General features: G+C 45.4%; 6 protein-coding genes and 3 non-coding genes across 9 annotated transcripts; 4 read left to right on the forward strand and 5 right to left on the reverse strand.

The window, feature by feature from the left end:
* Positions 1-1,529: 1,529 nt before the first annotated feature.
* PUMCH_002734 (uncharacterized protein) lies at positions 1,530-3,065 on the forward strand (the record flags this gene model as incomplete). Its single annotated transcript, XM_063021733.1, has 1 exon — positions 1,530-3,065. The coding sequence occupies one exon, from the start codon at positions 1,530-1,532 to the stop codon at positions 3,063-3,065; it is 1,536 nt and encodes a 511-aa protein (XP_062877803.1).
* Positions 3,066-4,345: 1,280 nt separating this feature from the next.
* Positions 4,346-6,196, forward strand: PUMCH_002735 (uncharacterized protein; the record flags this gene model as incomplete). Its single annotated transcript, XM_063021734.1, has 1 exon — positions 4,346-6,196. One exon carries the CDS (start codon positions 4,346-4,348, stop codon positions 6,194-6,196), a length of 1,851 nt encoding a protein of 616 aa, XP_062877804.1.
* Positions 6,197-6,726: 530 nt separating this feature from the next.
* Positions 6,727-8,067, forward strand: PUMCH_002736 (uncharacterized protein; the record flags this gene model as incomplete). The annotated part of the gene is made up of 1 exon (XM_063021735.1): positions 6,727-8,067. One exon carries the CDS (start codon positions 6,727-6,729, stop codon positions 8,065-8,067), a length of 1,341 nt encoding a protein of 446 aa, XP_062877805.1.
* A 212-nt stretch (positions 8,068-8,279) lies between these two features.
* On the reverse strand, positions 8,280-8,870 carry PUMCH_002737 (uncharacterized protein; the record flags this gene model as incomplete). Its single annotated transcript, XM_063021736.1, has 1 exon — positions 8,280-8,870. One exon carries the CDS (start codon positions 8,868-8,870, stop codon positions 8,280-8,282), a length of 591 nt encoding a protein of 196 aa, XP_062877806.1.
* Positions 8,871-10,640: 1,770 nt separating this feature from the next.
* On the forward strand, positions 10,641-11,771 carry PUMCH_002738 (uncharacterized protein; the record flags this gene model as incomplete). The annotated part of the gene is made up of 1 exon (XM_063021737.1): positions 10,641-11,771. The coding sequence occupies one exon, from the start codon at positions 10,641-10,643 to the stop codon at positions 11,769-11,771; it is 1,131 nt and encodes a 376-aa protein (XP_062877807.1).
* Positions 11,772-11,828: 57 nt separating this feature from the next.
* On the reverse strand, positions 11,829-11,902 carry PUMCH_002739. Its single transcript has one exon. It is a non-coding gene; the product is annotated as a tRNA-Val (tRNA).
* Positions 11,903-11,977: 75 nt separating this feature from the next.
* Positions 11,978-12,051, reverse strand: PUMCH_002740. Its single transcript has one exon. It is a non-coding gene; the product is annotated as a tRNA-Val (tRNA).
* Positions 12,052-12,124: 73 nt separating this feature from the next.
* On the reverse strand, positions 12,125-12,198 carry PUMCH_002741. Its single transcript has one exon. It is a non-coding gene; the product is annotated as a tRNA-Val (tRNA).
* A 426-nt stretch (positions 12,199-12,624) lies between these two features.
* Positions 12,625-13,374, reverse strand: PUMCH_002742 (uncharacterized protein; the record flags this gene model as incomplete). The annotated part of the gene is made up of 1 exon (XM_063021738.1): positions 12,625-13,374. The coding sequence occupies one exon, from the start codon at positions 13,372-13,374 to the stop codon at positions 12,625-12,627; it is 750 nt and encodes a 249-aa protein (XP_062877808.1).
* Between the last annotated feature and the right edge of the window lie 529 nt (positions 13,375-13,903).

Consider the following 13,903-nt stretch of genomic DNA (forward strand, 5'->3'; position numbering starts at 1 on the left):
ATAATTAATAGTAAGTTGATATGCAAATGCCACAATTATCAGTAGCATCAAATCCACGACTATATCTTCCACACTTTCCCACTCGAGAATGGTTTATTCTATTAAATTAGTCTATTTATCTCTTGTTTCGCCGAGGATTCATATCCGAGACGGAGAAGCCACCCTCCGTCAAATCCCAAGCAACTAAACCAATATCAACGTCAAAGACATTCGAGACGAGTCTGCCATAAACTCCTGCTGTTCGGCTATAGAACGAAGTCTAATTGCAACTTTTCAAATCGCAAATATGCACCCGGAATTATATCTTGCAACTGTCACGCGTAGCGCCTAACACGACGTGCAGTCTGGTCCTGAGCTACCGGGACTTTCTACCCACGTGGTGGTTGAGTCAACCTGAAATCAGAACTTTATTGGTTACATCGTGTGTCAATACATCGAAGTCAATACGAGGTCGGATCTATCAACGGTTTCGTGCACTCGTGTGCGAATTTCGAGCATGTCAGTTTCGGCTCCAAAGACTCGAAGCCGAGTACAAGAGCACGAAAAGAAAGAAATTATCTTCCCGGCCGATTGAATTTATTTGATTGCTTTAATTCTAGATCTGTTCTCATGAAATAAATCGTTTTGTTGTTCTTTTAGAGAAGGCGCCGGCTTTTTATCCCCACAGAGCATAGAACAGTCAAATCTGCGCGAATTTTCGCCAGAAAAGAAGGACAACTTAAACTCTTTGGCGATATTATACCATCATCAACTTCATTACTTCCTAGATTCAATACCGCATGTGTTATTGCGCTCATGACAACATGTTGCAAATGGTTCAAATGTAATCAAGCCTGTATGTATACTTTAATTAATCTCAATCCAGGAAGTATGCCGTATTGGAGTGTGTACAGTCTGATTGTACTGAGTTTGGTAGTGTTCACTGCTGCTGCAGGGCGCCTAAATTTCCATTTGAGACCGCACCGCCTGCAGACAACAACAAGGCTTTACGGAGATTATCCACACGAACATAAACACTTTTTTCTGTCTTAATTAGTCTCTCCGTGAGCAAAACCGTCCAAAACCACCCGATCTTGCTTAAAGTCGACGTGCTGTTTCTAGCTGTTCCCGTGTGCTCCTGTGTTTCTGCTTGTGTGCAGCTCTATCCACGGTCTTCTTCGTTTTGGTTCCTTGACACTAATTTGTTGATAATTGAACTTTCTGTGAATCTAATTCCGGTAAAGTTAGTTCTGGGATAATCTTATTGGCTGCTGCAACCAGATCTAACCACTATCTGCTCTATTTCCGTACGTCTGGAGCTCGATTGTGGAGTCTAGAGATCTTACACGAAGCAGATCTTCAATAGTCGTGTATCTCTCTTTGGATTCGGCTCTGAAATCCTTTTGAGATATCTGCGGTCGCAAGCTCTTTCGGTCCGCTTGCTTCATCTCTATAGTTCACCGCTTTGAAGTGTTCTGGTTGGAACAGAAACTCAAAGGCTCAGTAAAAACAGATCGAATAACTTATTTAAACACCGCTTGGAAGCCCACATGCAAGACGGATCGCGCGATACTCCCGGGCTGCATCGGTCGTCGGCCCCACCAAGCCAGAATCATTCGCTTTCACATCATGACTATTTACCAAATCCGAGTCTCTACATGCCTATTCTGAGTCCTGGCGATGGCTTGCACGGCCTGAGTCCCGCCAAGATTCAGCTTGCCGATAGAAGCCCGCGTGGCCATCCGAATCAGATGACGTCCCCCAATATGAGCACTGGTATGTTCTCGGACGATCACTTTCTCCTCCATTCGTTGGATGGAAACATGTACGACCATGCTTCGGGTACTGGACATATCGACCATGATTTGGGAAACCATCATTTACAGACGGACTTCGCCTTGGATAATCTTGACTTCATAGTTCCAGATGACTTGGGAGAGGAATCTCGTGCATTTCCTCCTCTGAACTTTCCTCAGAATACTCCTTCTCTAATGGCGCATGGCCACGCAAGTATCGTGCGCAATCTGCTACCGGGCGCGATACAGTCGCCTATTCTTCCGGGACAAAATCAGAAGTCATACAATCAAGAACACTTGTATCATAAACAGCGTCAGCAAAGACAGCAGGCGCTGATCAGTTCGCTTGCGCAGAACCCGCCAAAACATATCCATCCTGATGCAGTGTTCACCCCATTGGTTTCGCCTGCTGGCACGCCCTTGGATCTGCAGATCAACTCCAATGGACAATCCAAAGCCCTGCTCCGTGACTTCGAGCCGCTCACTTCTCCAGCTCTTAAGGCTCAACCAAAGGGCGTTTTACAGAGCCTTCCGTCTTCGGAAAGAATCCGGCCTCTGTCAACAATAAATGACGATTATACTTCTGGCAATAGCACCAAGAGAAAAACGCCCCATCTGACACCAAATCTTCAAGCACACACTGCCTCCAAGCACTCAAAGTCACCAGTCGCCACCAAAGTGCCGCAACCTTTCGAGTCTCTTCCAGAGGCCTCTTTCGACGGTCTTGGAGCTCTGGCAAAGAGTACAGAAACCACTCCAATGTTGCCTCCTCAGAGCAAGCGTGTTCCAATTGACAACAGCTCAAGCTCTACTCCAGGCAGCGCAGGCCCCAGTACGATGATGGGCTTTACTATGAATAGATTGGCAGAGCAACAGAGCGGGTCTTATGAAACCCCAACCAACGGCAAGACAAGTAAGCCTCCCAGAAGACTTTCGCGCAGCTCCTCCCAAAGATCTGTGGACTATTCTGGGAAGCACTATGCATCTTCGCTGTCGGAAACTTCACCCCTGCTCGAGGCTCAGCAAGACTCTGGCGAGTATGGTATTTCGCGCAATGGAAAGCTTCCTACCAAGAAAACCTCACACAAACTCGCCGAACAAGGCAGAAGAAATAGGATGAACCACGCCATACAAGAGCTCTCGTGTCTTATTCCCACCACCTTCCACGAAAGAGCCGCTGTCCCCTCTAAAGCCACCACTGTTGAACTAGCGGCGGAATACATCTCCACACTCTTGAAAGAGATTGAAGATTTGAAGAAACCAAAGCGTAAAATCAAGCAGGAGGAATGATACTGCTTTACGAGAGCCATGAGAAATGTAAGTAACAATGAGTTTTTGAATATAATGAGAATAGTAATAGCTTTCCGTACAGTAAGTTTTTCTACAAACGAGGCTAATAGAGATTATTTATGGGACTTCGGTCGGTTGTATCTCAAGTTTATGGGTAATCCTTTTGGGTTTTTTTTGATTTAATGATACAGATAGACTCTTTACATTGGCTATAAATGATTCCACAGGACAAGGAATTGATAAAGTCGAGAACGCAGCATACTTCCAAAGAAATTCCAATGAGCCAACTTTTCTTTAGTCAGATTCAAACAGCTGTATGTATTTTCAACGACAGAAATGACACAAGGCGCTTGTTCTCTGTGCGAACGAAAACGAAGAGATCAAGCGAATAACCAAAGATAAAAAATCTCGGTAGGAAGGACTTGGTTGTATTTACATGAGGACTATTTATAAAGATGAATATCGATTATCTTTAGAGGATAGTGAAGCGTAAGACAAGAGTCAGAGCTAAAATGTGATTTAAATGCAATGGTTTGATACTTGAGAAGTTGGTCTACTTTCTAACATTTGTACATATGGGCGCTGTGCTGACATCATCTGTATTCTTCCATTTGTCAAAAAAACCGATAGGACAATAAGACCAACGGTAATCGCAGTGAACCCAGAGCTCCTCGGAAACATCTCCAAGATTATAAGCCAATCGATCATAACCGCTCAAGATTTGATGTAGAGCCTGTCTGGATCCAGCTGACTTTTTAAGGCCTCTCCAAGGTATAGTACCGCACACATCTCTAATTTAGGAAGGAACTCCGAAACGAAGACCATTCGATCGAAATTATCTGTTTCAATGTCATCTTATTTATGAATTGCTTCTTTTCGGAATTCCAAATCTTTCCTTTACCTCCAAATACTCCCAAAACCATACATACTCAATTCACACCAAATCCAATTTTTTAGAAAAAACGAGAGGAATCAAAACATGAAGCTCGACTCAATTTTTCGAAATTTCTTTTTTTTTTGCTCTCCGACTTTTTACCTAGATTAGTAATTGCCGGCCCCGATCTCCACACTTTTCCTGATTGACTCGGATCGAATCTTCTTCGCCTCCGCTTTTCCAAATCGTCTCAACATCCAGAAGGAAAGAAGAGCTGAAAACTACACCGTTGTGTTCGCGCGCTTGATCTGATCACAACAGTCAAATTTTCGTTTTCAGAATCGTTGTTTCTGGCAACTTATCGGTCTTCTTTACAAAACACAAATATCACATCTCCTGACCGCAAATGGATGTCTACTACCGCAAACTCATGGGGAACGGAACGGTTGCGTCCAAATTTCGCCTAGAGCTGAAAGCAGTTGATGAAAAAGCGCCCGCAAAGGCCGCAACACCGCCGGTGATTGATCAAACCATGAGAATCTATCCTCCTCCATCCAACGGGACTGATCTGGTCAGTCACCATGAGTCAAATTGTGTGAGATGCTATAAACTCAAGAAGAAATGCTCCCGGACTTATCCGATGTGCGACTATTGCTCGCGTTCAGGGACCGCTTGTAAGTATGTGGAGAGAAGAAGAAAGAAACAGAGACTGGAGGAGCCTTCAGGGCTGCCACTGGCCGAAAAACCCAAGTCTGTCTCCATCTCATCGCTTGTGCATCGCGATGAAACAGATGAGCCATTCCGCAACATAGACGTAGCTAACCTGCTTCCGCAGCACCAGCAAGAACTCCCGACCATCTCTAGGTATGGATCTTCGGAGAGTTTGCGCTCCCTGATGCGCGGAAAGCAGTACCTGTCACTCCACCGTAAGCTAGTATCACTGTCGCTTGGTCTGCGACCACGCCACAAGCTCCTGGACGAGTTATTGGTTGTTAAGGCCATCCTGGATCTCTCACTCCCTTCATCGTTCATGCACACATTCATCGGCAACTATGAGTGGAAGTATCCTTTTTTGCCGCTGCTGAATATCATCAAGCGCTTCAAAACGCTTTCGTTCAGCAACGAGACGCTCGTGAATCTTGATATCTATCTTGCCCTCGCCATCGGGTGCAGTATCTACGATTCCAACCACAATACCCAACACTTCAAGGCATATTTCAGTGACTCTTTAATAGAGTCTATCAACGATATTGTCAGCTACGACTTCGTGCCGGAAGAGGATGTTGAAACTACAGACATTTTGATTCTTTTGAGTATCTACGCAATCAATGTGAGCAACACGTCTCTCATATGGAGTATACTCGGCTATCTCAACCGACTTATTATCTACATGGCCGACTTTTCAGATCCTAATAGCAAAAAGCTACGCCAGCGCCTGTTTTGGTCAGTGTTTAACTTGGACAAGGAGCTCTCCTTGTTGCTCAATAAACCAAGTCAGTTCGTTCCATGGCAGGTGATCAAAGTCAGCCGAGATTTCGAAAGTTCTCTTCAGGAAGGAGAACTGGTTCATTTGGCCTCATTGATGACCTCCGCGGTCGAGTTGCATCGCCTCCAAGACAGGATGCTTTCGTTCTCGTTGGGGTTGGAAGAAACGAATAAGGATGCGCTCACAAAGTACAGCTCTGACCTTGAGTCGTGGCGGGTGAGCATTCTGCTGTTGATCCATACTGAGTACGCAGATCTGCTGCTTTTGCAAAATTTCATTGGCCTAATTAATCTCGACTATTATTTCTTGCTTATAGAGCTTGATCAGCTCCTGTCCACAGAATCGTTCCAATTTACGTTGCAGTTCTTGTCGAACTCATTCAGCTTGCTTTTGTCGGAACAGTCGGAGAAGAAAGGCGTGGTGGGCACTTCCATGCACTCGCTATTCTGGTATTTGAAATTCTTCAAGGTCGTTGAGTATAAATTGTCGTCGCTTCAAAGAGTGCTCAGCTCCGATGTTTCGAAGACAGAGCTCAATTCGCGGTTGAATGAGTTCAATAGTAACGTGCAGCTCATTCTCAATCTTATCAACTTTCTCATGAACAACGGGGCGGGCCCCAGGCGTTTTGTGGAGCAGTTGAAGACTTATTCATCTTATTTGACCAGTGTGAACGGTATGTTGATGTCATTTAATCCGTTATCTGCGCTGGCGGAGGATAAGCTGAAGATTTTGAGTCATATTGAGGATAATTTCCATAAGGTTCGGATTTAAGTGGCTATGAATTCAATAACAGATGTTCAGCCTATTTATATAAACCATTTCGATAATCCACTCTTCTTTCTAAGAGGAGATATTAAACGTTTTTCAAATTTAATGTATGAAATGTATCAGTTGTTTTGAGTACAAACGAATGGTAACTGGAGCATGTAGAGTCCGGATTCACTTGGCTTCTCATAATATTACAAACAAATAAAATGATTCATAAAAGCGGAACTATGGTTAGAAATGTGTTCCACATCACATTGCCTATTGCTCTCCTTCCACTTGGCGCCACCAGCAGCATAGAACCGCTTCCGAACACACCCTTCCCAAAAATCAACCAACAAACAATTATCAATTTAAATCAATTGACTCAAAACCACTCCAAAATCAAAAGAAAACTCCCGGATTCCTAGATGTATCTCCAGATCTACCGCCACACCCGTACACCCGTCTATCCTCCACCCTTTCCTCAACTCAAATCCCCAGCTCCAACAACCAACCTATAGCATACTCCCCAAAACCCCCACACCCAACACACAATGCCTCCAAAAGCTGACTGGGACAAATACGTCGCCCCCACTGACGACGACAACGACGCTCCCACCGCCGCTCCGCTCTCGGAAGGCGACATCCAGGTCCTAAAAACCTACGGCGCCGCCCCCTACTCCACACAGCTCAAGCAGATCGAAAAAGACTTGAAGGACATCGAAACGAGAATCAAAGATAATATCGGCATCACCGAGTCCGACACGGGCCTCGCCGCGCCCCATTTGTGGGATGTGATGGGAGACAAACAGAGGATGTCCCTGGAACAGCCACTCCAGGTGGCCAGATGTACTAAGATCATTGAGGCCACGAGTCCTCCTCCACAATTGGATTTCTTGGCCAACGCAGATAACAAGCTGAAGTACGTGATCAACATCAAACAGATCGCCAAGTTTGTAGTAGGCTTAGGTGAGCGAGTATCTCCCACCGATATCGAAGAGGGCATGCGCGTGGGTGTAGATCGTCACAAGTACGAGATTCAATTGCCGTTGCCGCCCCGGATTGATCCTTCGGTGACCATGATGACCGTGGAGGAGAAGCCCGATGTGACCTATGGTGACATTGGAGGATGTAAGGAACAGATCGAGAAGTTGCGTGAGGTGGTGGAGCTCCCGCTTCTCTCGCCCGAGCGGTTTGTGAAGTTGGGTATTGACCCTCCAAAGGGTATTTTGTTGTATGGTCCTCCAGGAACCGGTAAGACCTTGTGTGCTCGTGCTGTGGCCAACAGAACCGACGCCACCTTCATCCGTGTCATTGGCTCGGAATTGGTCCAGAAATACGTTGGTGAGGGTGCGCGTATGGTGCGTGAGTTGTTTGAAATGGCCCGTACCAAGAAGGCATGCATTATTTTCTTCGACGAAGTCGACGCCATTGGTGGTGCCCGTTTCGACGACGGCGCGGGTGGAGACAATGAAGTGCAAAGAACCATGTTGGAGTTGATCACTCAGTTGGACGGCTTCGACCCCCGTGGTAACATCAAAGTCATGTTCGCCACCAATAGACCCAACACATTGGACCCTGCTTTGTTGCGGCCGGGTAGAATCGACAGAAAGGTCGAGTTCTCGTTGCCAGACTTGGAGGGTAGAGCAAACATTTTCCGAATCCACGCCAAGACCATGAGTTGCGAGAAGGACATCCGTTGGGAATTGATTTCCAGATTGTGTCCAAATGCCACCGGTGCGGAGTTGCGGTCTGTGTGTACCGAAGCGGGTATGTTTGCCATCCGTGCGAGACGGAAGGTTGCCAACGAGAAGGATTTCCTCAAAGCTGTCGAGAAGGTCATCAAGGGTAACTTGAAGTTCTCCTCCACGTCACAATACATGCAATACAACTAGATGACGAACGCAGGCCGGATACATAGATAATGAACATACACATCAACGAACAAGCTAGTTTTCTTCTTTCTATTTGCGCTGTTTATTAGAGTTGAAACTGGCCACTCTCTAGAATACATTATGTAGTGGTTATGAAGCTTACGACCAGAAAGAATGAGGATTCATTGAAATCCCGACTCTGATGAAAAGTATAAGACAATTCTGTGCCTTCTTTAATCCCACCATGACACACAGCCCATACCATCAGTTTGACAAGAGGCCACCAAGGCATATGGTGGAGCTTTAGAAACAGACTCGTCGAGACCCAAAGCCTCGGTGCTAGATTTTGGCTTGACGCTTACAAACACCTCCTCCTCTACGCGGAAACGGATCTTTTCATTGAGATCGATGAACAACTCGGTATCCTCATCTGGCTTCCAAACCCAGGCCTTTTCCACTGGCTTGAAAATGCAGGCTTCAAAAAGGTATGCCTTTGGAATGAAAATCTCGTTGAAAAACTTCATGTGTACCTTGATTCCTTCTGCAGAGCAGTCTGTCACCCAACCTGTGAGTATCTCGCCAACAAACGGCTTCCAAACCACCAATCTGAAGGTCACCTCCACATAGGAGCCTCCGTCTCCTGGCTTAAGAAGACCATCTTTTATGTCCAGAATGTCCCATACGGCCACTGCAAGCCCCAAGTTTGTGATTACCTTGTTGGCGTATTTCTGGTGCAATTCGTCCCGTAGAACGTGGTGCACGGGGAGATGAAAGAGATGTGGTGGAATACGGATCAAATCCAGTAGTTGTGAGAGAATAAACATCTTCGAAGACGGATCTGTGGTGTGGTTTGTTGATCGAATAGAAGAGGAATGACTATAGTACGAGGATGGACAACTGAAACTCGACAAAAAGAGTGTGTGTTTGTTTTCAGGTTTATATACAGTGATTAGAGTATGAGTTTTGTCTTTTGGACTTTTGACTCAGAGGTGATATCCTTCAATTGTGTACAATAGTAGACTACACAGTATCTACACTAAACCTGGAGAGATGAGATGAGATGAGATGCGATGAGATGAGATGATGTATCGCACAGAGCAATTGATGACTGTGAGATTTTGACCAATTAATTTGATTGCTCTCGCACAATTTGATTAGTGCAATTGACTTGTTTCAAGGTGGTTCTGTTAGTTGTGCTTCATTTGTTTCACTGACCTCCTATGTACGGCGTCTTGGGGCTTGGTAATTGCGTTCAATAGCCGAAATTATGAATAGTATTGAATATGAGTTTCTTTCAAGGCTTTTCTTTTTTTTTTTCTTTGTGTGAAGTCGATGTCTCAGATGTTCTTGTAGACGTGAATTGATAGTATCAAAGCACACCTAGAACCTCGGATTGAAATGTTTGTTTGTGAAAAATAATTTTCATTTTTATCGGCCAATTTCATCCATGGTATAATCTTAATAGGACTCCACAAATCCAATTCTTCTCCACCATCCATGATTTTGCAGCCAATCTACTACACACTACCTAGATACTAGTCTCTTCAGATAAACTTCCATAATACAACAACTAAGATCTGAAACCACGAATTGTTGATTGTTGCCATTGTTCATAACCCTAAACTTTACCCTTTAACAAATCACTTCCCTGTAAATCCTTCCAACATGGCCATTCCTAAGAAACGCAACATCTACACCGCTAAATCTTCCGACAGAAGACTCGCTAGTGGCAAGAAAGCAGAGCTGTATCTACACAGTGCCTCGAAAGCCCCTGTTGTCGTTTCTGATAAACTCAACCCGAAGCATTTCCGGTTGTTTGTTGGCAATTTGGGAGCCGATGCCTCCGACGCCATTCTCTCAGCCGCGTTCAGTAAATATACCAGTTTAAGTTATGTCAAGGTTCCTATGGATCCGCGCACCAAGGAAAATAAAGGATTTGGCTTCGTGGCGTTTGCTCTGTCGGACGACTATTTGAAAGCGTTCAAGGAGATGAATGGGAAGTATGTGGGGCTGCGTCCAGTCCAGTTGAAGCGTGCTGAGGGAAAGGCAAAGTGAGGAATCCTTTTTCATGATTTACGAAATGTTTGGGCTGGTGAAGTGAAGGTTTTGGGGTAGGAAGTCCATAACTATGCTTAAGAAAAGCTGGGTATCTTACCCTATTTGGCAGTGTGATGCAAATTCGTATTATTATTTCGACTCCCATGGCAATTTTGTCATCTCTGAATTCTTTTGCTCGGAGATAGTGACATTTGTGTGTGTCTACTCCTCAAACAACCCACTTCAGCACTTATCGCAAGCCACTCAAATTTCACTCAGTGTTTTGCTGAAAAAAACTTCTTTTCGCATTTACTCTGAAAATTCATGAGATTACTTTTTCCGGACTTTCCCGTCCTCTGGCATAGACTTTGATAGACTAACAAGATCGAATCTGTTCACATCACTTCCGCCTGCAAAACCTAAAAAAAATCGAACATCACCGAACATTTCCAGAATCAGTCCTGCTGTTTCTGTACCCGCTTTCCCAAATCATCGTCGCAACACCCCATTTTTCACTCCCATCTCGAACTCCAACTACTACCTCTGTCTACACCACTATGTTTCTCAATACGAGACATCTCTGGCTACAACAGGGCTCGTACGCCCTCAGACCATTGCGTGCCTCGCCCATAGGTCTCCGTGCCGCTTTTGTGCGGCTCAATTCGCAGCTTCCCCAGGACTTCGACCCCAAAAAGAACCTTCCATCTCTGGGCGAATGGAAACACTTAAAACAACATATTCCAGGTGAGTCTGTACAGCGCAATGAGCTCCGTGACCGGATCCCGATGTTTCCCTTGGGAAAAGAGAACGTTCCGACGCTTTTACCTCGGCCAGGAGTTCCGAGAGTGGGACCTAAGATGTCCTTCCGTCAGGTGGTGCAAATCTTGAAGCTGAAGAGGCAGCCCGAACTTATCTATGAGTCTGAACCTCATAGACTCTACTTCCTCGCATGCACATGCATGGCCGTAGTGTTTGCCGTGTATGGATGTGTTCTTATGGAATTTGCATGGTTCAAATCCAATAAGGATTTCCAGGAGAACGTGGAGGAGCTCGATGATATCCATCGCAAAAGACAGCGACTCTTCACGTTTGCCGAGTATGCCGCTTTGGGTTCTTTGGCGCTTTTCACGGCTTATCTGTTTGCTACCTTTCCTACCAGATTGGTGCGTAGAATGTGGTATCTCCCTGGACCTGTGGAGCATGTTAAGTTCTCTTCATACCCTCTTATTCCTGGCCGCCCTACGCCTATCATCACATTACCGCTCCAGAACTTGGAGAGAAGACTTAAGGCTAGAGTGTGGACTGGAAAGGGATTCTACGGCACTGCCGATAAGTCATTTTTTTTCTTCGCTTTGAAGGACACCATCGGCAACAAGACATGGATTGTGGACCGCAGAGGCTTTTTCTGGTCTGATGGTAGAATCTTCGACTTCTTGTTTGGCAAAGAATCGATGTCCGAAGCTGAGGCAGGAATTCCCTACGATGAGAAAGTCGGCATGCTCAACCGCGAGGTGCAGAAGAAAAAGAAGGAGATGAGAAACAAGTACGGCCGCTTTTACCAGTTCAAGCTTGGCGCCGAGGAGGTGAAGCACGACGCCGAGATTGCGTCCAGCTACGTGAGTCTGTTGAAGCAGTCGAAGAACCGCAAGGCTTTGCCTAAGGATGATGAGAAGGAGAACAACCTGTAAATATAATAATAGAAAGTGTCATAGCTAGACAATTGCCGTTCAAAAGTGCAAAAAACATGATTTCGCCCAGGATCGAACTGGGGACGTTCTGCGTGTTAAGCAGATGCCATGACCAACTAGACCACGAAACCGATGTTGAACAAAAATATGCAGGGTGTAAAGTCGATCCAACTGGCTTTTATTGTTCGTTAGGTGAAAAAAAGAATTGATTTCGCCCAGGATCGAACTGGGGACGTTCTGCGTGTTAAGCAGATGCCATGACCAACTAGACCACGAAACCAATTGTGTCAATTTTTAAGTATAGAAGTAAGTATACCAGTTTGGTAACACTATTGAAGAGGCGCAAAAAAATCTGATTTCGCCCAGGATCGAACTGGGGACGTTCTGCGTGTTAAGCAGATGCCATGACCAACTAGACCACGAAACCGGATTCTGCTCAAAAAAAACTGGCTGTTCAACTGAACAAAAAGAGATATAATTGTTTTTGTTTGGGACTAAATTTTCGTTTCCTTGAATTTTTGACCTTTCCGAGAGAGAAACGTGTCGCATGCAGTCGATGGATTAGTCTAAACCTACATATTAATAAAGAATCCACTTTCAATTTACTACTATATGTATTCTTAAAAGCGAAAATATATCCTTAATCTTCTTGTTGAAAGACATGCCTTCAAAACTTGGATTCTTTTCCAGCTCTGTCCCGCTTGGCCCCTGATCAAGGTAGACCCTCTACGCCAAGTTCCATTGTCTCTTTATTATCGTACACGGCAGCCAGGCCGCCCTCGCAGCACAAGTTTCGCAGCAACAGCCACCCAAAGTCTATTTACATTCATCAACATCCGCAGCAGCAGCTCTTTTAAACAGGAAGACCCTCGGTGATGTCGACATTGTCGGTGGGTCTACCCTCCACCAGCTCAGTGTTCTGCGAAAGCTCCCGCTCCTGGGCAAACGCATGCAAAGCCTTCTCGCGCAACTCGTCCAACATCACGGTCTCGAAGCGTGGGTTGGTCAGAGGAAGAACATCGTGCTGCACCAAGTCTTGACGCCAGTGCTCCTCCTCGCCCTTCCGCCAAAGAGACTCCCACATGGCCGTCGTGTTCTCCAACTCAAACTCTTCAATGACGTGCGCCAAGTCAGCCACAGCCTCTTGCGAGTAAGTGGGTCTGTACTGGCCATAGTACCAGATGTTTCCATCCTCGTTCAACTTACGGGTCTGTTTAGCCTCCGCGCGCGACATGGTGTCACGCACCTTACGCAACTGCACCAACCCCTCGTACGCAGCCACCGCATACTCGTAGCTGGCAAAGTTCACCACACACATGATTCTCCACATGTCGTTTCTGCGAGATGGCTTTCTGTTCTCCCAATTTGGACGAACAAACTGCTCGTCGATCTGGTCCTGGTGGTATCCGGGCGTTTGCGAGTAGAGCACCTGGCCCGAGAACATGTTCTTGTACATGAACACTTGGGGAGCCAAGTTGAGTTTCTGGAGGTCTTGCGCCGATTTGAAGCCCTGAGCGATTCTGGCGCCGAGAACTTTCCGAGCCTTGAGCTGCTCTATGAGATGCTTGCGCATCTTCTTTTCTGCTCTTAATTTCATGGCCATGGTGTGCTGTTATGGAGTGGTAGAGATGGTAGTATTGGGGAAGATATGGGAGAGAGGTGAAAAATTGTGGGTCACGTGACTTTTTCATTTCTAGTTGGAAATGAGTTGATAATGAGTTTTGGGGTATATTTTGGTGAGTTTTTGTGGGCGGGTTTTGGAAAGCTTTGGGTTCGGTCATTATGGTCGTTTGGCTTGTGGTGTTGTTGGTTATTGGAGATGGGGTCTGGACATTGGAGCGCAGTTAAGTATTTGTGTGTTGGTGATGAGCTCTTTCTCGCCTGTTTCGATAAAATTTCCCTGTTTTCTTTGTTTCCTCTTTTATATTGCTTTTCTTTTGATTGTTTTCTTGATGGTTCTGTCTAATTAACTGCATAGGACAGAGGTACTGAGTACTTGAAGATTCTCTCTGAATGATTAATTTATGTCTTTGTTTCCTTTTTATTAATTGCATTCAAATTCTATTGCTTATCCTTCAAAATAAATGTCTCTCTGGTTGTGTCTTGTTGGTCGTCTACAGTGTCTTTGACTC

The sequence above is a fragment of the Australozyma saopauloensis genome, chromosome 3 (genome assembly GCF_035610405.1).
Source record: "Australozyma saopauloensis chromosome 3, complete sequence".
NCBI classification, from domain to species: domain Eukaryota; kingdom Fungi; phylum Ascomycota; class Pichiomycetes; order Serinales; family Metschnikowiaceae; genus Australozyma; species Australozyma saopauloensis.